General features: G+C 39.9%; 1 protein-coding gene and 1 long non-coding RNA gene across 12 annotated transcripts in view; one reads left to right on the top strand and one right to left on the bottom strand.

Moving 5' to 3' along the window:
- LOC135508051 (homeobox protein Meis2-like) overlaps positions 1 to 11,840 on the bottom strand; it is a 117,919-nt gene extending 106,079 nt beyond the window's left edge. The window contains exons 1-7 of one of the 10 annotated variants that reach the window (XM_064927964.1): positions 11,687 to 11,840; positions 10,207 to 10,660; positions 9,425 to 9,654; positions 8,505 to 8,646; positions 8,068 to 8,118; positions 7,358 to 7,408; positions 6,606 to 6,755 (exon numbers count right to left, since the gene is read on the bottom strand). In XM_064927964.1, the coding sequence (XP_064784036.1) occupies positions 6,606 to 6,755; positions 7,358 to 7,408; positions 8,068 to 8,118; positions 8,505 to 8,646; positions 9,425 to 9,654; positions 10,207 to 10,218 (636 nt within the window). In that variant the 5' untranslated portion in view covers positions 10,219 to 10,660; positions 11,687 to 11,840. The other 9 variants (XM_064927965.1, XM_064927963.1, XM_064927962.1 and 6 more) reach the window with 9 other exon arrangements.
- LOC135508053 (uncharacterized) lies at positions 11,838 to 17,673 on the top strand. 2 transcript variants are annotated; one of them, XR_010450746.1, is made up of 3 exons: positions 11,841 to 12,434; positions 13,332 to 13,476; positions 16,897 to 17,673. It is a non-coding gene; the product is annotated as an uncharacterized LOC135508053 (long non-coding RNA). The 2 variants fall into 2 exon arrangements; XR_010450745.1 differs by having other exon boundaries at positions 11,838 to 12,434; positions 13,332 to 17,673.
- The last annotated feature ends 8,979 nt before the right edge of the window (positions 17,674 to 26,652 follow it).

Below are 26,652 nucleotides of genomic sequence, written 5' to 3'. Positions count from 1 at the left end.
TTACAGTACGCTAACTAACTCCCTCTCTCTCTCTATCTTTCTCTTTCTCTCTTCACATCCACAACACTGCAGCCAGCCAGGTCAACTTCTAGTCTGAGGGCCAGCTATGCCAGGGAACCACATGGATTTAATGCAACGGCTGAATCGATAGGACTTCATTTAGCTATCATTGCACAGTAATGTGTCATTTTTAATGGCTCGGGTACTAAATTAAAATCAGAGACACCTTAGCTAATGGTGTTAAAGGGAGTGATATTTGGCAGTGAATTGCTAGCCAGAAGTACAGTAAATGGAAGCTTGGCCAGGGATCTAGGCCTGGACTAAACTAAGCCTCGTTGGTCACAGTAACATAAGCAAAGACCAAACAACGGTAAGATTATCATGTATGGCCAATCATATGCTGATGTTTTCATTTGGTCAAACAGACGCCTCAGTGTGCATATCTGTCGCTCACCTCTCTTCAATAACCGCTCTCGCACAACATGACAAGAAATATCACAACACCGGCATTAACTTTCCACACTCAACAAGGTTAACCTTTCTGAGCTAGGAAGGGTGTTTGAGTCCATTAAACTTCAAACAAGCTGGAGGGGAAAAAAAACCTACGTCGCCGAAAAGGGTCTTCCTTCATCAATCTAAAAACCAAGAGCGCTACAGAAACAGAAGAAGAAAAAGGGGGGAAAAGCCAGCAGCACCACGTCATGTGACTACTCCCTGTAGCTTGGCATAATTACGAGTCAAAACATGGTTCACTCCATGCTCTTCTCTAATTGTGTTAAAGAGCACTGTTACCAGGAGGAGAGAAGAGAGCAGCAACGAGCAAACACAACACAACACACAGCGCAGGCAGACAGACAGACAGACAGACAGACAGACAGACAGACAGACAGACAGACAGACAGGCAGGCAGGCAGGCAGACAGACAGACAGACAGACAGACAGACAGACAGACAGACAGACAGACAGACAGACAGACAGACAGACAGACAGACAGACAGACTGGCAGACTGGCAGGCAGGCAGGCAGGCAGGCAGGCAGGCAGGCAGGCAGACAGACAGACAGACAGACAGACAGACAGACAGACAGACAGACAGACAGACAGACAGACAGACAGACAGACAGACAGACAGACAGACAGACAGACAGACAGACAGACAGACAGACAGACAGACAGACAGACAGACAGACAGACTGGCAGGCAGGCAGGCAGGCAGGCAGCACAATAGATAGACGAGATGGAAAATAAGATACAAGGCAAGCCTGGTCTCCCGGGGCTGACTTTTCTATTTGCTGGGGTTAGCGTCTCACAGCTGATAATGCAAGTTGTAATTAATATAAAAGCAGGAGACAATATGGGGGAGAGGCTTGTAGTGCATCAGGGCCACAGGAGAACAACTCACTCCTCCGCTCCTGTTCTCCTCCTTTTCTCATGTACACACGTCTGACATGCCCATCGCAGCAATTTCACCGGCTTTTCCCCCTTGGAATTTCAAATCAAATTGATTTAGCGCTGTCATTGAATTTTGTTCAAATTCCCAAGATACCTAGGGGGGAGGGGGTTTGAAAAAGAAAAGAATGCAGAGTGATTCAGGGGGACTACACTGGTGTATAGTGTAGTCTCTAACAACACTGCCTTCAACGGCTCGGCCTGGGAGGCTCCTGTGCTGAACATGTCCCATAATGCTGACACACTAGAAACATACAGATTCATTAATCATAGCCGGCTGACATTTCAAGACACATCTTGCCACCCCTCGTAAGCAGTTAAAGTCCTCGGACATTTTGGACGATTTTTACACGGAATTATAGAGATACGCCAAAGAAAGATGTTAAACGTGAAGGTACTCTTCTGCTGAACAACTGAGCATTTTTTACAAGACCCACATTTATCCTTCGAGAATAGAAAGGAAACATTAATTAAGTAACTAATAATTCACTGTTGTGTGTTTTAAGAGAGACCTGGGTGACTGCCAGAGTGTATGGTGGGGGATTTACTTCAGGGCCAAATAAGTCTCATTCCACTGAATGGCACATTACATGTGCAATCATTCTATCAGAATGCACAGATAAGAACGGGACTCCACTCCATTGAATGCTATGTGATTAACGACATCGACTCATACCAACACGAGAACATTACTCGTCAATCTGACAACTGATTGATTCAAAAAGACATCTCTGACCACAGATAACAGCATCTTAGAATACAGCTCAAATATTTCAAATGGCAAAACAACAAGAAAAGGTATTGCGAATACACACCCCTGGGCAGTAGTCATTATGAATATGCATGGTGCAATAGGTGTAAAATGCAAATCATCTGACAACTAATAGTACTACAGCTTTAGAAACGTTTTTGCCCCGGCTCAGTTGTAGGTTGCACCGGCGTCCATTGCACGGAGCTAGGAGGGAGGGACGGGGAGTAGGGATTGTGTGTATTTCTCTCCCTTACTACCCATATTGATTAGACAGGCCTGCCAACAGGCCCCTGCATCTGAACACAAATCAAATAGGAAACGTTGGCCCAGACATTCTACCATCACAAAACAATTGTCTGGAACAGTGCAGTCAGGCCACTCAACTACATATTATTTTGACGGGGGATCCAAACAGAGACAGTTCGGTCGGCGAGAGCTAGTGCTAGTTAAATTAGAACATTCCATGGTTCGACAGCACCGGAAGCCCCGGAGGCTAGACGTAAGGCCAACACAGGGAGGCAGAGTGTATGATTATGGAGCAAAGCGCGTGTAGTGCTAAGCATAGGAACATAAAGAAACAGAACATATATTACATGTCCAATGACAACAACAAACGCCACTGTACGTTGTGCAAGATGTCATATTATCGGTTTGATTCCTTGTCATCATCATTCCATCGGATCAATGGGTTTTTACGGCCCAAGCCTTTACCAGAGAACCAAATGTAAACACTAGTGTTTTCTCTCTGGCCGTGCAGTGCTAGGATAACCTGCATAACCTTTGTGGGAACTATAACCAACAGCCCTCAAGCGTTGAGTGAAAAACCGAGAGTGGCTGAAAACTCAAATCCCACAATATTTCTTCATAACAGACTATGCACAAGTCGTAAAAAGGATGTCAACAGCATGTGCAAGTGTTGGGGGATAAATCAAATATTGGCCAATATGTACAGCTTGGTGGAAAAAGGCTGTACAATAGACACGAGGAGGCACAAAGAACAAATTCATTAGAACAGATCATATTCTGCAACCATTCATTCTAGACTATTTGGGGCCTTAATTGGATGTAGTACAGAGAAGGCAGAAATGTCATTTCATTAATTAAAAGACATGCGAGTACAGCAATAGTCATAGAAATCCAACGTAAGAAATCAACAGTGCCATAAAGGCCCCCTCTGACAATGGTATAATCCAATCAGCTCTAACAATACAGCGTTGAAGTGTAAATAACAGAGCACTTATTAGGGTCTACTGTCAGGTAGAGAATTGAGGGGGCTGGAGAGGGAGAGCAGCCAGGTCACATCAGATCGACTTCAGTATTTGACGTTTGTCCTGGTCCCCAGGACGTTGGGAGATGCCTTCAATACCGTCCACTGGGGGCAACGTGAGCACCTATTACCATCTAGTAGGCTTGCGTGCTCTGGCTCCGAGGATCGGGGGTTCAATCCCAAACCTTAACTTTTACCGTAACCCCTATCCCAAACATTAACCCTTACCATAACCAGTCGGAATTCATGCCTAAACTTAACTGTCAAAATTGTACGTTTATCCCCTGGACAAACGTTGAATACTGAAGTCAGACCATGATACCTTGTTAGAGAGAGAGGGAAAGGGAGAGGGGGAAAAACAAGCTCAACGGGCTGTCTCCGTGAAGAGCCTCATCATCTCCAGCAAGCCCAACTTTCACCAAATGAGATGTAGCCCTGGGCTATATATTAAAAATGCATATCAAAGCAAAGAAAAATGGACGTGAGAGATTCTAACTAAATAAATTAGCATATCTAACTATCAAATTGCCTTCCCCTCTCCAACTAGAAGAGAGGATAGAAATGAATAATAAAACAGAGGCAAAATAAATAGTAAAATAAATAAAACAAAACAAGTGTAGCTGCAACTCAGAAACCCAACAGTAGGCCTACACACACGTGTTGCTATACACCGATTTCAATATTGTGTTCACTCATTATATTCCTCGTCGTATTTGAGGCATATACAACTCAAACTACTAAAATATGATATGGAAATTAGTGACCATAATGTGGGGGATATAGTCATTAACTACAGGGTTTTAGGGCCTGGTTAAGCACAGGGCACTATCATATACACTCTTCTGTTGTATGCATCCGGTATTCTTCATGACCCTTGACCTATAGTTTGAGCCATACTGTTTTTACTTTTATATCAGCAATTATATTTTGCACTGCATTTCACGTTACTGTCAAGAAGTATAATAAAAAGTCGATACATGTAAGTGCAACAATAAATATATGCTCAGCCTATCACAGTACACGTTACGTTTATAACAACGTAAAAGTCCGTGCACGCTACAGTGTACGCTACATCTTATTTTATACTGCACATCTTATTTTATTATTTAATTTTTTACATTTGAATAAAGATAATCTGAGAGCATGTACATTATTAGCCTGTAATCACACTACATACAGTTCAGCACTATAGTCGCTCAGTAAACAAGATATAGAAACGCATACGCAACCACCATCCGCTTTAGTAAGGCTGTGCACAACAATTAGCTGTAGTAAAATGATAATTGCTGCCACAAGAAAGAAAGAAATCGCTCCAACCTAAATAAAACAACTAATGAAGTGGTCAGTGTGAACGATCCCAAGATAAATGACTTGTCGTGCACCTTCGCGTTTGTTTATTGCTGGTCCTGATTTTCTTTATTGGCATATTTAATGACCTAATTATCAAAATAATATTTCTCACAACTGAACCCGATGACAATTGCATAGGTCTAAACATTGCGAGGGATAAACATTGCGAGGGAACATTGGAAATTGGCTTGAATATCAACCATCTGCCACGAAACTAAACAGGCTAGTTTATCTAATCTCTTCAGTATAAACAACAGAATGCCTCATTTCTACACTTAGCCTATTCTGGAGAGGAGCTCCACCATGTTGAGCTTTTAACCGCTGCTCGGCCCCACTTTGCTACGGGTGTTAATTGTGTTTTAATTCACCTTATGCGTTGCACTCTGACTGCGCAACTCTGAACAATGCGCCGGCTTTTCAAAGAGAATCAGCCGCTATTATAGCTAGACCCAACAGTTGCAGCGCAGTGACTTTGAATAATACTTAAATCTGCTTTCATTCCTAATAGGCTTGGGCTCGTGCTGCTCAGATATAAACCAGTCACTCTGTCACAAAATACACACCGCGAATTCACCAAAATGTCATCCCTACAACCTATTTAATAGGGATATTAGATCTGATCCCAGATATTAAATCAATAATGAATTATCAACGTTAGGCCTTTATACAATGCACCGATTATATGCAGCGTCCCGTTTTTACACCGAACAAGACGCATTTAAGGCACGGGATAAATCTTGAAATTTAAAGGCACTGTACTTCAGGTGTATGTAATTGAATTGATTATTATGGAAAGTCAAGGCCATAAAATGGGGGTGCAGAGGAGAGAGCCACTGCAGAGCAGAACCACAGGGCGATCAATAAGAAACAATTAAACACATTAACAGCAACAGCAAGTAACGCCATTACTGCACTGCCAAACCGTGAGGTAGGCCTAATACCACATTATGAACTTGACATTGATGGTAGCCCATACTGAATATCACTTTCGCCCTTTCTGCAGCAAAATACGAAAGCTTTTTTACGCACGCCCCAAATCATTATAGTCTCTTACACTGTCTCTCGGAATTATGCCCTTGCTGTTTTAAATCATTAGTCCACTCCAAAAACGTGCTATTCTATTGTAATTCTGAGCAACATTTAATCGCTTTCACATTCAATGTCCAACAATCCATATCCCCCCCAAAAAACATAACACACATGCACACACGCTCGCCTTCTGTCACACACACGCTCTCTATCACACACACACACACACACACACACACACACACACACACACACACACACACACACACACACACACACACACACACACGCAAAAGGCACACGCAACGCACACGCACACGCACACACACACACACACACACACACACAGAGACAAACAGTAATTATACACACATGAATGCCCCTAATCAAAAGACTAAAACAATAACTCACTGCATTGTATCACAAATGACTTTTGACCCAAAAATATCGATTTCCCAAATGCATCTGCAGCATGCAACAGCACCAACAGGCCTAATGCTGAGGACATTTACCACAACACAGGCTAAACGGTGACTATAATGACAGTTCACACCATGTAAAACAATCAACAAATTACACCGTTAGTAAAATACATTTGAAACAACTTCTAACGACAATAAAATGTCACAAATGACTATTTGAAAACGTCTACTTCAATATGACAAACAACAAACAACACGCACTCACAACAACGACACCGTAACAGGCCTCTATAACTTTCTGATAAAACTACTATAAAGATAGAAAAGCCTATTACTTACGTGATCGGCTAGGTTGGTCGAAGATCCTGAGAGCTCTTCGTGGTCTGACTTCGAGCTTCCATCCCGCTCGTCAATAACTAGATCTATTGGCATTTTTCCTTTCAAACAACTGATGTACCGGTGGCAAAAATTGTCGCAGAGCTCGTGCACCTAGAACAAGGAGAAAATAAAACATGGTCAGGAAGGGGAAACGGTGCAGACAGTCCAAGAATATCTAGCCTACAATTAAGGGGCATTATCCGCGCAAGGAAACAATAGTCACATTGTTGCAGCTGTTATTATTCTCTTGAGACCAGGGCAACAAGTTGAACGGAAAAAAATAAACACCATGCGTAAGCTCGGCATATAATAACCAGTTGAGGCCAAATCTCCAGCCTTCAAACCTGTGATATTACCATAACAATAATGCCAAAGCATTATCAATACGGTCAGTGTATTGTAAAGGCCCAAGAGTGTGAATTCAATCCAATCACTAGGAATTATTTTATGAGTCTCTTTATGACAATTAAACATTATAGTATTTTAATAGTTGAATATGAATGTTTATCTTAATAATGTATTACATCACATAGAATATAAACTCATTTTCAGCTAAATTCAAAAACTGTCTAACTTTCACATTTGTGCAACAAATTAGGCTACTTACTATACGAGTTATGTGAATACAGGGCCACATGCAGAATCTAAAGCGGATCACGTCTCAAACACTATAATCACACAATAAAAATATGAATTGTAAAAAATATATATACCTTTTCTAATTCCAAAAGGTGAAACCGTAATACTTGTATGGCTTGTATCATCTGGAAACAGGAATAAACAAGAATAAAAATCAACATTTTGGAGTCTTCAAATTCTGAAAGTATAATGGAATGGTAAGTATAAGGCATTGTTATTTTCACTTCATATAACAAAAACAAACTCCTGCATTTTCTTGAAGTTTAGACAATGGGGTTCTCGAGCAAAGTTATGCTTCCCACATTTGTCGTGGTGTGCAATACTGTATTCGCTATTCATTTAACATTTAAAAAAAATAAAAATGTTAAGATGATCTAACAACTGAATTAGGCAAGACACATTTGGTCAACCGAGCCAATTGATCTGGGCTACATAGGCAGCGATTTCAACGGCAAACCCTGCTCCATTGCTCCCAATGAGTGACCATGGCGCAGGATTCGCCCAGTGAGAGTCCCAGCGCTTTTTAGCCTAATCAGAGGCTTCCCTCTCGGCCTCCTGTAGGCAGCGTAATGCTGTGCCACTCGAGACCCCTCAGAGCTTCCCCTTGTTCACTTCAAAGAAACCTATCTAACATCTGTGTTGTGCTTTTGCATCAAATCCGTACATGTTTACTTTGCGATGCTGAGAACACAAGAGCATGGTTTAAGTCAAAAACAAACTAAGTAGAAGTAATAGTTACACCAAAAAGGGAATTGAAAAGCAAACGGTCGTGCATAGTGCTTACCAAATTGTCCAACTCTGGATTTGATGAAAATAAAGGTTTTTCTGCTCGGACCTAGAATAACACCAAAGATGTGGGGTTAATTCGACTACTTATTACAGGCGTTGAATGCATTTAGTCATGAATCCATTTCAAAATATATATTTGACTTTAGTGCAATAATGTTGTATAATAAATAAAACACAATTCAAAGTTATATTATGTTTGCATTTCATGCTGTGTAGACATTAATGAGAATATTATCAGTGTATTTGCGTTTTAACTTCGAAATTATATAACCTATAACAAACACACTTTTAATTTTCAAATGTTCAACTTTAACTTTAAAAATCAAAAAAGTGAAATGTGTAAAAAGTTAACAAGAAGATACGTGTGCTACGTGTGCCATGAGCACTTGGAAAATCCTATCAGGTGTTTAGAAAATATATATAAAAAGTGACCTGTTTGGCAAAGACTGCGATGTCCTCATTGAAGGAGTCGGAGGAGCAGACATCGCCGCCTGCTACCCCAGGCTCCCTCGGAGTGCACGTCGCCAGTTCGCACTTCTCAAAAACCAACGCGAGCAGCGGGAATAGTGGGTGACTGCAAGAGGGGAAACAGAGCCTGAGCACAACCTGGCAGCCAGCTCCCCCACACAGGCTTAACACAAGCTAATCACACGGCGACACAGCAAGTTAAAGTTGTGCGTAAAACTAAAGATCCCAAGGAGTGTAAATAGTGAAGAATTTGTCAGGAATAATTTAAACTACTATGCTTTCCCAAGGTTTTGACTGAGATACCATTTGAAACGTATCTCCAAATTTGTCCATGAAGTAGATTACTTTGTAAACATTTTATGAATACGCTATGTGCATATCAATGGCAAAAAATGCATTGTTTACAAATGACATAATTTGTCTTATATTTTCCCAATGCATTTTACGCACGGACACTGACGCATTAGTGCTGACTATTATAATGTTTTGGCGATTATACCAAATATAAACTCGGACCTATCAACTTGTTTACAAGTAGCCATAACCATACGTTGCAGTGTGTGTTTATCCCCTTTTTACAATATGTCAATAAGATGCATCCTTCTATTTAAAACATGCTTGGTTTTAATTGTATACTATAATGGTTATCCATATTATTGTTTAAATGTAAGTTGTGATAATATCAGATGACTGATAAACATAGACCTCTAGGTTTTGACAATATTTTATTTTTTAGCTAAACGACACTTCATTGTGTAAACTTGCTAATGCATATAGGCCTACGCTGGGTTAACTTTTGCAACAAGTAAAACGTCCATAAGTCAAAACACACTGAAAGCGTAAAATAGATTACAAAATAAAGTATGTAATTATAGTCCACCTACCCATAGATTTGATCTTTATCCCTCTTTAAAACATCGTTGACAGCGGAGCCCATGCTGTTGGGCATAACGCTGGGATGGGGTGCATGAGCACCGTAGTGCTGGCCATGGAGCGGTGGTCCATGGTTCAAGTGATGGACTTGGGGTAGCGGCCGTGGAGCATGCGGGTCTCCGTACATAGACGCCGGGACCCCGACTCCGTCCATCCCACCATAATGGGCCAGCTCATCGTACTGGAATAAAACAACAACAAAGTCAGAGGATAGAAATTCACGCGTAACGTGGTCAAAATGTACATATAGGCTAGTTATCAGGTAACATGTTACTGAAGTCATAGTAGGCTATAGTCAAAGCGTTATAGTAAAACGAGGCTACTACACCAGCAATTGAAAAAAGTAAGCAAATCCTTGTGACATTCCTGTTGCTTCGGCAGAAAATGCAATCGCTATGGCTAAACTATCAAGTGAATACATTGATAAGGTTTTTATTTGTAATTACCAAAAACATTTTAAAGTTCTGAATCCCCGAAGGTGGGTTACTTTGGCAAAACACCGAATTACTTAGGAGTCCCTTTAAAACTGCTCCACGAATGCTGCGGAGACCGTCGGTTAAGCAGAGGCTTTAACTCCGCTTGAAGAGTAAAGGTAGCCTACTGCAAAAATGTCAAATAAAACGGCTTAGATATGAACAATTTATAAATAAGCCGCCACTGACAAGAGGATAGCGATATGGAGGCCCTCCTAGAGTGGATTTGTATAGGTAAGTGTTGGAGATTTAAAACCTACCCTTTGCGCCATCAGGCTGCGCTCCAATAAACTCCTGGATGTGTCGTATATTTAATATCCCAGTCAGGTTAGAAAGTGATTTAGTGGTAAGATTCCTTTTTCAACCAACTTTGCGAATTCTCCTATTCTCCAATGTGGTAGAGTGCAAGCAGAAGCATCAGGATGAGTTTTGCAATTTTTCTTGTTTTCCTCTTTCCCCAAAAAATAAAAAAAATTGTCAAGCACCAAACTGAAGGTTACAATCGGCCCATCAACAACCTGCATGTAACTAAACTGTCGTGTCTCGTGGCTTTTTGCCACTCCAGCTGTCAATCAAAGCCAGGGGTTGTCAAGGTAATGAATGAATGATGGTTGGTGATGATGTTCAAGAGAGGATGAATCTTTTCAGCCCGTTTTCATCCAGCAAGTCCGCGTCCTCTTTATGCCTCCGGATTGCTATCTTGTTTTATTATTACTGTAAAAAGAAAAAGCAATAGAAATTAAGAGATTGCAATTCAGATCTTTCCTTCCCCCGTAGGTATTTCGTCTATCTCGCGGTCTGAGATGAGTGAGTGTCAGCGAGTGTTGGCAGGTTGGCTGCTAGCTTGCTTATAGAACAGAGTCAGTTTGCTGCGCTGATCGGCGGGAGAATGAAATGACGGAACCCGGAAGTAGCGGTGGCCATAGCCAGTCCTACAGCAGCTACAGAAAGAGAGGAGAGACCAAATCCTGTGATATGCAGAGTATGCACGAGGACGGCTTCAACTCCTCACGGGGGGAGCCAAACAACACAGATTCTACACTCCCAGGCAATTCCCTTCGCTGATAAGTGAGAGGCAAAAAAGTCAAGTAGACTATTTGTGTTACTCTGCCCTGCTTTTAGATCCGAAGCAGCGTTTTCCTATACATGCCAACGCGGACCTATAGCGCTGTATAATAATAGTAGGAAATGCCCGAGTTAAGGCGCACGACTAACTTGTTCTAGTTTCACTATTGCAAATAGTCTGAAAGAAATACGCGTGGCACCCCGTACCGTTCACGAGTCAAAAAAAGTTATCATAAATATGATAAATAATGAACAGTAAGTAGCCTATTGTTCACACATCACCACTCATACTTATTGTTTTCACTCAAAAATATTCTAAACTAAGAATCCGTCACGCAATCAAAACATGATCTCTAGTCAAATCATCTATAATGACACTGTAAAGATACCTGATTCGTTTTGAGTTTAATTTATGAGCATGACGCTTACTTGTTAACGCTTACTTGTTATCTTGTGTTGTGGTTATAGCCGGTGTGCCTAGTATGAAATATCTCGGTAATACCTTTTAATCTTACTGCTAATTATGAACGGGGCTGTTTAGCAAATTAAACGATATGGCGCACCCCTTCTCAGTCCAGAATGAACTTTTCCAAAAAGAAAAAGCTTTTGTAGAGAAAGTAATTTTGTATGTTTCTCTCGTCCAATCCCCTCTCTAGATAGAAATCCGTGCCTTACCTCAGAGTAGTCAATTATCAAAGCTCCCCAAGATCATCAATCATGTCTTGAGTTTGAAGTTTAGAGGAGGAGCAACGCTCCGGCCATCGATTGCGCTGAGGCTATAGCCCCTTTTCCCTGAGCCCAAGCTTTTTTACGCACAAAACCGAAACAGGCCATCTATCCCTTTTAATATTTAGCTCCATCAATGATAATATACACTTTTGCGCAGATGGCATAATCGTTATATTGATATGTTTTCACATAAATTGATACATTTATGGCTCGGTGACATTTTTGGTGGTTGTCGAAATTAACCATTCATAGGTTGGATGAGCTAGTGGGTTGGATTCAGCTGTAAGGTCAATATACTCCCAACAAACAAACGCGCCATACGGTTGCTTGGGATGACAATAGAAATAGCAATTGAAAAATATTTTTAAAATGAAAGACTGTGACAACAATTATGTTTGTTGGCATAAGGGGGTGGGAAGCCCTACAAGAAAAAGTAGGACTGCAGGGTTGACGAACGGCTGTGTGGACAGTTCAACGTGCAATAGCCCGAGAAGGAACTACAGTGTTATGCGCAGAGCGGCACGCATCGTCTCCAAATACCTCTGACCGATGTTACATTCTGTGAACAGAACCAGGGGCTGGATGCGTGAGCTTTTGAAGACATGGGTTTTTGATATTAGCCCGACTGCTTATAATGATATCGTGCACTATGACCTGTACACTAACCCTAGCGTTTTTCTTCCGGACAAACATGGTAAGTGAATCATATTATGTCCTTTGTTGTGTCTCGTAAAACGGAAGGTTCTCCAACAGTGCAGTTGTGGAAAGTCAGACTAAGTAGCTGATATGATTAGGCCTATTCTGTGAATGTAGAAAATGATTCAGTCGCATTAGAGCCATCCAATCCCCAAAAATGTAAGTTACATTTTTAAACGTTGGATAAGTAAAATGTGGCACATTTTTACGTTATACGGTCAAAATCGTATACATTGTTTTTTTAAACAAATATTTTATCTTATATATATTTTGGCCTAAAGACGGGGGATGTACACATTCGAAGAGTTTGTGAAACTTGAGGTGGTGATATATGAAATAGCCTTTCCTTCCAAAATGCACCTCAACCTTTTGAACATTCAAAAGTTGTATATTTTATCTAATGTATATAACACAATATGTTAAATGTTTATGAAGTTTATTTGAGGTATTACATGCTATTCATGACAATGCAATGCAATGCAATGCAATGGTGAACCCAAAATATAGCCTCTATCAGCATTCAAATCTAACATAAATCTGAATAACATCAAAAATATCGGAATCCTGTTAGTGAGACATTATATTTTAGTTATGACAATAAATACACGTTTATACACTCTAAATCCTCGTTCTGGATATTGTATTTCAATCTTAATACTTAATAGTCTTAATATAATTATAATTCATATTTAATAATACGATTAAATTAGCCTTATAAAACCTAGAACATAGCCTAGATTAAATGGAGGATACCTAAAACATGTTCTCATGGTTTTGGAAACATGCAAGTGTTTGCAAACCAAGACCTTTCAAGTGTCCCATATCATGCCCAAGTTTCCATTATGTTTAGCACTACATTTTCAATAAGTGGATTTCCCATTGTGTGACTTTTCAGGTTGAGGACTCATATGGATAAGGATACATATGAACAAAATCTGTGTTCAAGTAGAAGTGCATCTCCGTCAACATGCGGATCCGTCTCTTCTGCAGAAGATGGCATTAACAGGCGGTAAAATTTCATCTGGTGGTGTCAAATTGAGGTCAGTTTAGGGTTAAAGCTCTCGGTGTCCGTGTGGGACATGGCCAGCTGCGTTTGGATTCATTAGGGGGACAGCGGATCCATTTCAAGGAAAACACTACTGAGACAATCACGAGGCTAAAGATCCACTCGGTGTCACATCCTAAAAGTGCACCTACTGTAAAAGAAGTAACCCCCAAACTCCCATTTCAAAACAGACACCAATATCTCCACTTTGCCATGGCTTCCTCTAAAGTAGCCTGGTAGCCTATATGTTGCTAAATATGGAGAAATGTTTTGTTGATTTAATTCCTTCAAAAAGGTCACTGATACGAATCGGGGTTTAAATCCTCTTAGTGACCTTAAATACTTCTTTAGAAACAATCGCTGCTTAACCACAGGAACAAATAACATCGGCCTAATCTTGTTTGTTACTTTGTTCTGAGTTGGCCCGCTTTAAGTATTTGAGATTATGCAAATAGGAAAAGCTAATGTTGGCTATAGAAAGCCCACAGATAAGAGGAGATCATAGACTTTTCTGAAGGGGACAGAAAACCAACACTTTCAGTAACCGAAAGTCAATACAAAGATAATTCTGAATTGCGTTCAGGTATATTTAATTTATGCTTATTTTCTGAAGTTTTATAGTAGGCTTTTGTTCAATTGATGTTCAGACAATATCAATACTCGAATGTATATGTTAAAATCTAGTGAGTAACTAACTATTCATTTTTATAGGTTTGTTTATCTCAGTGTTTACATAATCTACAGTGAAGTTTTTTTTGTTTATACGTAGCCCTGTCAATGTTTTCCTCATGCAACATATACGGCATTACCTCACCAGGCTGAACTCTTTCTGACCCCACGTGAAATGTGACTAGGGTCCCAGAAAGTGGAATGAGCAACTCAAATACTTGTCAAAGTTTCGCGACTAACTGTAAATTCTTCAGTTCCTAAACCGTATTTCCCCTCTATCGATTCTCAGATTCTGGTGTCTGAGGAGGGTGAGAGAGAGGGGGTGGGGTGGGGAGCTACACAAAATGTAACTGTGGCGTTCTCCCTTGAAAATCCTTGGGATCTGTCTCAAAGACACTTAGCATGCCTAATGCTTAAAATATGCATTCCTCTAGCGACATCTGGCGGATTGAACAAACGCCAAACGTTGAATCGCGCCACTATTAATAATTAAGAAAAAAAGGTAATCTTTAGGCAAAATCTAATTTGCGTGACAACGAAAAATATTCATTATAAATTGTGATCATAATGAATTCATTATTATGTGAACCATATATGTTTTTAAAGTGCAATTTAATATATTTTACAGTGGAAAAAAGGCCTATTTTTAAAGTATTTTGTGAGGAGAGAATGGATTCGAATGCCTGTTATCAAAGATCAAGCATAATTTGTATCCCAACAAACAATTTTTCTGAGTGAAATGTGAACCACGCAGGGTGCTGTGTAATATCAAAATAACGGTAACCAAAATTGTACTATTCGTCCAAAGATTAGGAGTAAATAGAAAAACCCAGTGAGGCTGTTGGGACCATCATTAGTTATGGTTTCTGGCTCAATTAATGTAAAGGAATTTACTGGTACACAGGCCATTCATGCCTCAGTGCAATTACTCAAAGGTGTTTTTCTGTACATGAAAGCTCCTGCGAAATAGATAACTGGTGTAATTAAAAATGACACATGAAGCTCGGTATATTATATTATTGTTATTATTATTATTTGTCTGTTATTATTACTGTTACAATCCGTTAATGTAGGCCTAATATTTGACAGTGCTGTTAATTCAAATTAATATCAAAATCACAAGCAATCAGCTTCAATCTAATTATAAATCATAAAAATATGTCTGATTTATTTGGACATAAACACGTTTGAATTAATGTCATATTTCGTGAAATAAAGATATTTTAGAATGTCTCCGCAATCTATTATTTATTCCCGGTCGATATCGTCCAAATAGATTAATGTTGCCTCACTCTATTATTTCCATGATGATATAATAGAATCCCCCCAAGGTCAATAGAAATTTGGTTATGTTTAAGGTCAATAGAAATTTGTTAATGTTTTGTCATACTGTTTTTGAATTCTCCGAAACGAATTTCAAAACCAACCACAATTTAGCATAAGGACACGGAGGTTTTCTTGCAAGAACATGCTATCATACTTTTTCCATAGTTGTCTGGATCATTACAGAGAGCTGAAGGAACATCCCTCCCGATGTAGCACGGTTTCAGTCAGGCATGGCGAGATTAGTGACGGTGGCGAGGACTACGGTCATATGCATCAAATGCTGCTGAGGGGCTTGTATTGTGTGTTTATCGCGAAACACTGGGTGTGCAAGAGTAGCCTAACTATAGCCTAATCATTTCTCCTTGTCCTCTTCGTATCGAACTGTCTGAGCAAATATAAAGACATTTGTAGCTAGACTATCATTTTACCGTGCACTTTGGGGGGCAGGTATGCATTTTTATTTTGGGATTGAGGAGGTGGACACGTAAAGGGCCCATCTCGCCACATTACGACATGTAATAGAGAGAAGTTTAAGTGGAGCCCGAGAAACCGAGAAGTTAATAGCGCTGACCCTCTCGCGGTGCCTCTGTCGCTCATCATTTCTCAGACTTAAGGGGCTTAAAGAGGCAGTAGGCTATGGGCCCACCTTTATTACATATCAAACGCTCTCTTCCTTATCTACATAATAGGAAATACATGCATCGTTGCGTGTTATGCGGATTTGGAAATAGAAACATGTCCAATAAAGTCGCCCTCCCTCATTGATCAAAGGGGAACATGGCTTTAGGCACCAAAGAAACTACCCCGTCCATTTAAACCGTTATTAAATTGTATTAATTCCCCTCTCCACTTTAAACTTAACATAAATTCCACCCTTGAGTTGTTTGTCCAGTACAGAGGGGAACAATTTAAGTGTTACATTTTCATGGTTGCATCATGCCCCGGAATTGAATTCAATTGGACAGAATAATCAAGAACGCAAATAGAATGTGTTCGGTTGCCCTCTGGACAATTGGAGATGTTTTTATGCCATCCTTGATGGCAGACGTGTCAAGATTCATAATTAGGCATGCAGCTTTAAACCTTGGAATGTCTGTCAGACACACATCCAACTAAACAGATAACCATATCTTATCTTAACGCAAGCTTCTGACACTGCACGAAAACCCCACTATGTATTTAAAGCTACTTGCAGACCTACAATTGTCTTCAAATGTGAGAATAGGCCATCCACGTAATGCACCCTTTGCGTAACAAGTAAATGGTTAGCAAAGTTTTCTTCTTGAAATTGTTCAATGCTATTTTATATATATGCTTGTTACGAGTTATAGCCTTCAGAAATGCTTTATTGTCTTTTACTTGGTTGAAAAGTCACTACTTTCAATATAATACAACACTAATAATTATCGTTTTTTTACAGGAACATGTTGTGAAAGTGACGTACTGTAGGCTACTTTCAGATGGCTCTGTCTTCATGTGGGTGGTAATATTTTTGAACTCGCCAAATTGTCTTATCAAAAGGCAGGTGAATATAGCCCCCCTATGTGTATATACATCTTAACAATTATGGACCTGTTATGGGACGTTTGCGTAGTGATAAATTTAGAACTGTTAAATAAGAGGGAGTTTTCATTTGGATAAATGTGTATGTTCAGCTGTCATATACTAGCCCATTGCCCTGCTACTTTGTGAAATTCGGGAGATGCTTTATGTTGTACAATAGGAGTGTAGTTGAACTGGAAAAGGGGCAGGAGGGGTCGTTTCCACCAGGGTGGGGAGTTCCAGTCATTTAGGTTACAGCTGCATTACATTTAGTCTAGGTCGACTAAAGTGAAAGACTGACTAGAGATGAATGTCAAATGATGAGAAACACTAGTCTGTTGTTCTATAAACACTATTGAATAGGCTTTCATAACAAATATGAACATTTAATACATTTAGTTAGCTAAAAAAAATCTGTAATAATGTTCTTGGGTAATGTTAAATGCTAAATCTCCAGTTGAGCCACCTGTGCAATCATTGTTTACTCTCCCATGTGTGTAAACTTCAAGTGCCCTACATGCTGATAAATAAGTGTAGTATGGCAGGCTCAAAAGTCAAGTGTTGCTTGTAAAGATTCTGAGGTATCTTTGTGTATATTTGTATCTGTCCTTAAAGTTTTGATACAATTAATAAATGAGCGTGTTTTATAATTGATGATATGGTGTTGTGGTGTGATAACATTGAATCTATTCTTTATTACATTCTAGATTGTTCTGTAGTTTATTTGAATTTCACGTAAGCCGGGTGTAGACTTACAGATTCTACAGAGAAGCACGGCGTTGTTAGAATTTTGATTAAAGGTATAATTTTGGAATAAAAACAATTGAAACAAACTATTGACAATACTGCTCACCCAATGACAACCTGAAGTGATTAAAACAGCTATTAAGAAATTCAAGAGGCTTCATGATGTAACTAGTGAAAGGTCACATATGAATCCAAGAGTTTGGTCTCTCAGTCTCTAACCACTCTGAATGCAGTGAGCGTCCTGTGTATTTCATATGATGTGCGGTTCCCAGGTGACATTTCCGTTGAAAACCCTCACTGACTGACCTCGGATACTCACCACACAACATAGGCCCCCTAGATTACAATCACCGGCTGGCGTACATCTGAAAATACACACCAACCGACCGGTCTCAGTTAACCTAACTCACACACATCTCAGCTGTGACATCTCAGCCGATTGTTAGAGAGAAAGAAAAAAATGAAAGATGCAAGTTAACAAATGCAGATGGCATGGTTGTTCCTGTTTTGTTTTCTTCCTGCTCCTTTCTGTTTATGTGTCCCCCCCCCTCTCGAAACCCCCCTCGGATCTGCAGGAGTTCACACGATCAAGCAATGTACCCAGGTAATTACCGCACATTGTCAAATAAAGAGACCACTGATTCAAATGAGGAGTGAAATATCAAAGAGCAGCGTTGCCTTTGCAGCCAGCCACTTATCCACATAGGAGACAGAGAGGAGATCTGAGGCGCAGGGGGACCTGCAGAGAGGAGAGGCACTGACAACAGTCAGACGCCAATTCTTAAGATAAATATCACCGTAACCAAACATGCTGGAGTTCACCTATTATATAATAAAATAGCATGTACCACAAACATTCTAGACCTCCATTATCAACACCTCATATCCCCAGGGTGACCGTGAGAGCAACCTTACCAAGAGATATTCAATACATTTCTGATTACACTTCTGGTTCACTATCCCATGAGTCAACTCAAAGGTCAAAGGTTGTCAATCTCACCAGTCAGTCTGGTTGTTGTGGTGAAGCAGTGTCTTCTGGGCAATCAATTACGGCTGTATCTGAACATGACAGGGTAGTCACACAACATTTTATGGCATCTTGTCACATACAAAGTTATACCCATGTAAGTATATGATTTACTGGTACCTAGTTTTTATTAATAACTAAATTATAAACAAAAAAGAGAAAGTAGATAAATAATTGTACAAAAGTCCTGTATTACATAGGGACATTTATGGCCTAGATTCTTTATGTTTTAATTGAATGATGTGACGGATGCAGGGAAAGCAAACAACCAAATAGTTGTTTACCAAGATATGTTGTCATGCTATCGTCCCCAGAAGTGTTGTGTTTAGGAAGTGAATTGACTGCAGCCACAAGGAAAAGGAGCAGCGAGACATTCCTGAATTGTACGTCTCCAATCCATTCCATGTATCTCATGATATTACCTCCATTTCTGCACATCTAACACATCGATTTGCCCACGTCTTTCAAGACATCTCATGAACCACAAAATGAGTGGTAGGTAAATTCAATGATGAATGTAAATACTGGGGAAATACAATCAGACAAGCATCTTTTCTTCTCCCTTCGAGTTACAAGTAGACAAGCCGTGTCGTGGGATTTCGGAACTGCGTTCAACCAGAGTACCTGTAATTTGACTTGCTACGTGTAAACGGAAGTTGAATGGGTTACATTGTGAAACAACAAATAAAATACTTTCAATGGTTTAGTGGGTGTTTTCCATGGTTTCAGGCAAAATAGGGTCTGGAAGAATGTTTGAGTGTTTAATACTATAAACACACTTCTCTCCCTCTGGCTTACTGAGGGCTCATAGGGATACTTTACATGTAAATATTCATAAAGCGATAGGCTGGGCCCATTAATTATTAAGTACAGTAAAGAAGTGTAATACTTCAATGTTTAACATATGAATCTTGTATTTTATTAGATGAGCTTGAGGATGAACAAGGGTGGGAAAAGCCATATCTCACAAAATGCCTTGGAATAAGCCCGAGGAACACAAAATGGAGGGAACAGAGACATGTTCACTATATTTCTCCCAGCTCCTGGCCATTTGTAATGTAATTCAAATTTAATAATATCTGCTTGGAGCTCCAGAACATGCAGATGTTCTAGAGGATGGGAAAATATAGCGTGTCTGTATACACACAACTACACTGTATGACCAAAACTAAGTGGACACCTGCTCGCCGAACATCTCGTTCAAACATCATGGGCATTAATATGGAGTTGGTCCCACCTTGCTGCTATTACAGCCTACACTCTTCTAGGAAGGCTTTCAGCTAGATGTTGGAACATTGCTGCAGGGACTTGCTTCCATTCAGCTACAAGAGCATTAGTGAGGTCAGGCACTGATGCTCGGCAATTAGGCCTGGCTCACAGTCGGTGTTCCAATTCATCCCAAAGGTGTTCGATGGGGTTGAGGTCAAGGCTCTGTGCAGGCCAGTGGAGTTCTTCCACACTGATCTCGACAAGTCATTTCTGTATGGACCTCTCTTTGTGCACGGGGGCATTGTCATGCTAAAACAGGAAAGGGCCTTCCCCAAACTGTTGCCACGAAGTTGGAAACCCAGAATCGTCTAGAATGTCATTGTATGCTGTAACGTTAAGATTTCTTTTCACTGAAAAATAGCCCCAGGCCATTATTCCTCCTCCACCAAACTTTACAGGTGGCACTATACATTGGGGTAGCTAGCATTCTCCTAGCTTCCGCCAAACCCAGATTTATCTGTTGGACTGCCAGTTGGTGAAGCGTGATTCATTACTCCAGAGAACATGATTCCACTACTCCAGAGTCCAACGGCGGCGAGCTTTACACCATTCTCGCCAGCGCTTGACAATTGCGCATGGTGCTCTTAGACTTGTGTGCGGCTGCTCAGCCACTGCTCCCGAAGAACAGTTCTTGTGCTGATGTTGTCTGACCTACCACTTCACGGCTGTGCCATTGTTGCTTCTAGATGTTTCCACTTCACAATAGCAGCACTTACAGTTAACCGGGGCAGCTCTAGCAGGGCAGAAATGTGACGAACTAACTTGTTGGAAAGGTGGCATCATATGACGGTGCCATGTTGAAAGTCACTGAACTCTTCAGTAAGGCCATTCTACTGCCAATGTTTGTCTCTAGAGATTGCATGGCTGTGTGCTCGATTTTATACACCTGTCAGCAACGGGTGTAGCTGAAATAGCCAAATTCACTAATTTGAAGGGCTGTCCACATACTTCTGTATATATAGTGTATATGCGGACAGTTACACACACACTCGTACACACACTTTTGAAACAGGCTATCATCAGGAACAGAAAAGTAATAAATATGTTTTTCATAAATTAATATTGTGTGTATATTAGTGTGCACATAATGTAGGCCCCAACAAATATTCACTACAGTGTAACAATGCAATTGTACACTAAATGCACAGATAACAAGGAAAACACTTTCCCTGAAAACAAACTTGCAGATTGTTTCATTTGCATAAGGTTTATTTGTCACAGTTCATCCTAGTAGTGCTTGATGTACGTTTATACTTGTCTTAATGCTTTATGTAAGTTTCCAGGTGAACTGTGTCCGACCGCATTCCTCCTGCCCTGCTCCTCAGGGCAGCTCTGGGATCTGTGGATCCACTCATGGCATATTGTCACAAGTTGATGAAACTCGAGTAGGGCCACTAGTGAGCAATAGTTAGAACAGAGTTTTGACATGTAAGAAGAATATTGAGACTGTCTGGTTCTACTAAAATAGTGTTCATGTCCTGAATACGTGAACCTCAATGCAATGGGGATTTTGAGAAGCAGAGAAACAATGGCAAAGTGTACTTCTCTTGTCAATACGTTCTTGTAAATGATACAGTATAGAAGCCCAATATCCTTTTTTATTCCCTTTGAGTCGCTTCGTTAAAAGTTAAAATATTAAGTTAGAGGAAGTAAAATAATAAATGAGTAATTAAAAATTCCCATTTCTTTTATGATTTCATACATTTCTCTCATCATACACTTCTCTCCTCATACACTTCTCCCATCATACACTTCTCTCATCATACACCTCTCCCCTCATACACTTCTCTCATCATACACTTCTCTAATCATACACTTCTCTCATCATACACTTCTCTCCTCATACACTTCTCTCATCATACACTTATCTCCATATACACTTCTCTTATCATACACTTCCCTCCTCATACACGTCTCTCATCATACACTTCTCTCCTCATACACTTCTCTCATCATACACTTCTCTCCTCACACACTTCTCCCCTCATACACTTCTCTCATCACACACTTCTCTCATCATACACTTCTCACCTCATACACTTCTCTCATCATACACTTCTTTCCTCGTACATTTCTCTTATCATACACTTCTCCCCTCATACATTTCTCTCATCATAAACTTCTCTTATCATACATTTCTCTCATCGTACACTTTTCTCATCATACACTTCTCTCCACATACACTTCTCTCATCATACACTTTTCTCATCATAGACTTCTCTCATCATTCATGTCTTTCCTCATACACTTCTCTCATCCTACACTTCTCTCCTCAAACACTTCTCTCATCATACAATTCTCTCATCGTACACTTCTCTCATCATACACTTCTCTCCTCATACATTTCTCTCATCATACACTTCTCTCATCATACACTTCTCTTATCATACACTTCTCTTATCATACACTTCTCTCATCATACACTTCTCTCCTCATACACTTCTCTCCTCATACACTTCTCTCATCATACACTTCTCTCATCATTCACTTCTCTCCTCATACACTTCTCTCATCATACACTTCTCTCCTCAAACAATTCTCTCATCGTACAATTTTCTCATCGTACACTTCTCTCATCATAAACTTCTCTCCTCATACACTTCTCTCCTCATACACTTCTCTCCTCATACACTTCTCTCATCATACACTTCTTTCCTCATACACTTCTCTCATTGTACACTTCTCTCATCTTACACTTCTCTCATCATACACCTCTCTTATCATACACTTCTGTCATCCTACACTTCTCCCATCCTACACTTCTCTTATCATGCACTTATCTCATCCTACACTTCTCTCCTCATACATTTCTCTCATTGTACACTTCTCTCATCTTACACTTCTCTCATCATACACATCTCATATCATACACTTCTCTCATCCTACACTTCTCCCATCCTACACTTCTCTTATCATGCACTTATCTCATCATACACTTCTCTCTCATCATACACTTCTCTCATCATACACATCTCTCCTCATACACTTCTCTCTTCATACACTTCTCTCATCGTACATTTCACTCATCATTCATTTCTCTCATCATACACTTCTCTCCTCATACACTTCTCTCATCCTACACTTCTCCCATCCTACACTTCTCTTGTCATGCACGTCTCTCATCAATACACTTTTCTGCTCATACACTTCTCTCCTCATACACTTCTCTCATCAAACATTTATCTCATCATACACTTCTCTCCTCACACACTTCTCATCTCACACACTTCTCTCCTCATACACTTCTCTCATCATACATTTCTCTCCTCATAAACTTCTCTCCTCATACACTTCTCTCATCATACACTTCTCTCCTCATACACTTCTCCCATCATACACTTCTCTCATCATACACTTCTCCCCTCATACACTTCTCTCCTCATACACTTCTCTCATCATACACTTATCTCCATATACACTTCTCTTATCATACACTTCCCTCCTCATACACGTCTCTCATCATACATTTCTCTCCTCATACACTTCTCCCCTCATACACTTCTCTCATCACACACTTCTCTCATCATACACTTCTCTCCTCATACACTTCTCTCATCATACACTTCTTTCCTCGTACATTTCTCTTATCACACACTTCTCCCCTCATACATTTCTCTCATCATAAACTTATCTTATCATACATTTCTCCCATCGTACACTTTTCTCATCATACACTTCTCTCCATATACACTTCTCTCATCATACACTTTTCTCATCATAGACTTCTCTCATCATTCATGTCTTTCCTCATACACTTCTCTCATCCTACACTTCTCTCCTCAAACACTTCTCTCATCATACAATTCTCTCATCGTACACTTCTCTCATCATACACTTCTCTCCACATACATTTCTCTCATCATACACTTCTCTCATCATACACTTCTCTTATCATACACTTCTCTTATCATACACTTCTCTCATCATACACTTCTCTCCTCATACACTTCTCTCCTCATACACTTCTCTCATCATACACTTCTCTCATTATACACTTCTCTCCTCAAACAATTCTCTCATCGTACAATTTTCTCATCGTACACTTCTCTCATCATAAACTTCTCTCCTCATACACTTCTCTCCTCATACACTTCTCTCCTCATACACTTCTCTCATCATACACTTCTTTCCTCATACACTTCTCTCATTGTACACTTCTCTCATCTTACACTTCTCTCATCATACACCTCTCTTATCATACACTTCTGTCATCCTACACTTCTCCCATCCTACACTTCTCTTATCATGCACTTATCTCATCCTACACTTCTCTCCTCATACATTTCTCTCATTGTACACTTCTCTCATCTTACACTTCTCTCATCATACACATCTCATATCATACACTTCTCTCATCCTACACTTCTCCCATCCTACACTTCTCTTATCATGCACTTATCTCATCATACACTTCTCTCTCATCATACACTTCTCTCATCATACACATCTCTCCTCATACACTTCTCTCTTCATACACTTCTCTCATCGTACATTTCACTCATCATTCATTTCTCTCATCATACACTTCTCTCCTCATACACTTCTCTCATCCTACACTTCTCCCATCCTACACTTCTCTTGTCATGCACGTCGCTCATCAATACACTTTTCTGCTCATACACTTCTCTCCTCATACACTTCTCTCATCAAACATTTATCTCATCACACACTTCTCTCCTCACACACTTCTCACCTCACACACTTCTCTCCTCATACACTTCTCTCATCATACACTTATCTCCTCATAAACTTCTCTCCTCATACACCTCTCATCATACACTTCTCTCCTCATACATTTCTCTCATCATACACTTCTCTCATCATACACTTCTCTCATCATACACTTCTCTCCTTATACACTTCTCTCATCATACACTTATCTCCTCATACACTTCTTTAATCATACACTTCTCTTATCATACATTTCTCTCATTGTACACTTTTCTCATCATACACTTCTCTCCTCGTACACTTCTCTCATCATACACTTCTCTCCACATACACTTCTCTGATCATACACTTTTCTCATCATAGACTTCTCTCATCGTTCACTTCTTTCCTCATACACTTCTCTCATCATACACTTCTCTCCTCAAACACTTCTCTCATCGTACAATTCTCTCATCGTAGACTTCTCTCATCATACACTTCTCTCCTCGTACACTTCTCTCATCATACACTTTTCTCATCATACACTTCTCTTATCATACACTTCTCTCATCCTACACTTCTCTCATCATATACTTCTCTTATCATACACTTCTCTCCTCATACACTTTTCTCCTCATACACTTCTCTCCTCATACACTTCTCTTATCATACACTTCTCTCATCATACACTTATCTCCTCATACACTTCTCTCATCATACACTTCTCTCCTCATACACTTCTCTCCTCATACATTTCTCTCCTCGTACACTTTTCTCATCATACACTTCTCTCCTCATACATTTCTCTCATCATACACTTATCTCATCATACATTTCTCTTATCATACACTTCTCTTATCATACACTTCTCTCATCATACACTTCTCTCATCATACACTTCTCTCCTCATACACTTCTCTCCTCATACACCTCTCTCATCATACACTTCTCTCATCATACACTTCTCTCATCGTACACTTCTCTTATCATACACTTCTCTCATCATACACTTCTCTCATCATACACTTCTCTCATCATACACTTCTCTCATCATACACTTCTCTCCACATACACTTCTCTCATCATACACTTTTCTCATCATAGACTTCTCCCATCATTCACCTCTTTCCTCATACACTTCTCTCATTGTACACTTCTCTTATCATACACTTCTCTCCTCATACATTTCTCTCATCGTACATTTCTCTCATCATACACTTCTCTCATCATACACTTCTCTCATCATACACTTATCTCCTCATACACTTCTCTCATCATACACTTCTCTCCTCATACACTTCTCTCCTCATACATTTCTCTCCTCGTACACTTCTCTCATCATACACTTCCTTCCTCGCCCATTTCTCTCATCATACACTTCTCTTCTCATACATTTCTCTCCTCATACATGTCTCTCATCATACACTTCTCTCATCATACACGTGTCTTATCATACACTTCTCTCATCATACACTTCTCTCATCATACACTTCTCTCCACATACACTTCTCTCATCATACACTTTTCTCATCATAGACTTCTCTCATAATTCTCCTCTTTCCTCATACACTTCTCTCATCATACACTTCTCTCCTCACACACTTCTCTCCTCAAACACTTCTCTCCTCATACACTTCTCTCATCATACACTTCTCTTCTCATACATTTATCTCATCATACATTTCTCTCATCATACACTTCTCTCATCATACACTTCTCTCATCATACACTTCTCTCATCATACACTTTTCTCATCATAGACTTCTCTCATCATTCACCTCTTTCCTCATACACTTCTCTCATTGTACACTTCCCTCATCATACACTTCTCTCCTCATACATTTCTCTCATCGTACATTTCTCTCATCATACACTTCTCTCATCATACACTTCTCTTATCATACACATCTCTCATCATACACTTCTCTCATCATACACTTA

This window comes from Oncorhynchus masou, chromosome 21, assembly GCF_036934945.1.
Source record: "Oncorhynchus masou masou isolate Uvic2021 chromosome 21, UVic_Omas_1.1, whole genome shotgun sequence".
NCBI lineage: Eukaryota > Metazoa > Chordata > Actinopteri > Salmoniformes > Salmonidae > Oncorhynchus > Oncorhynchus masou.
This window is presented reverse-complemented; position numbering and strand designations above follow the sequence as displayed.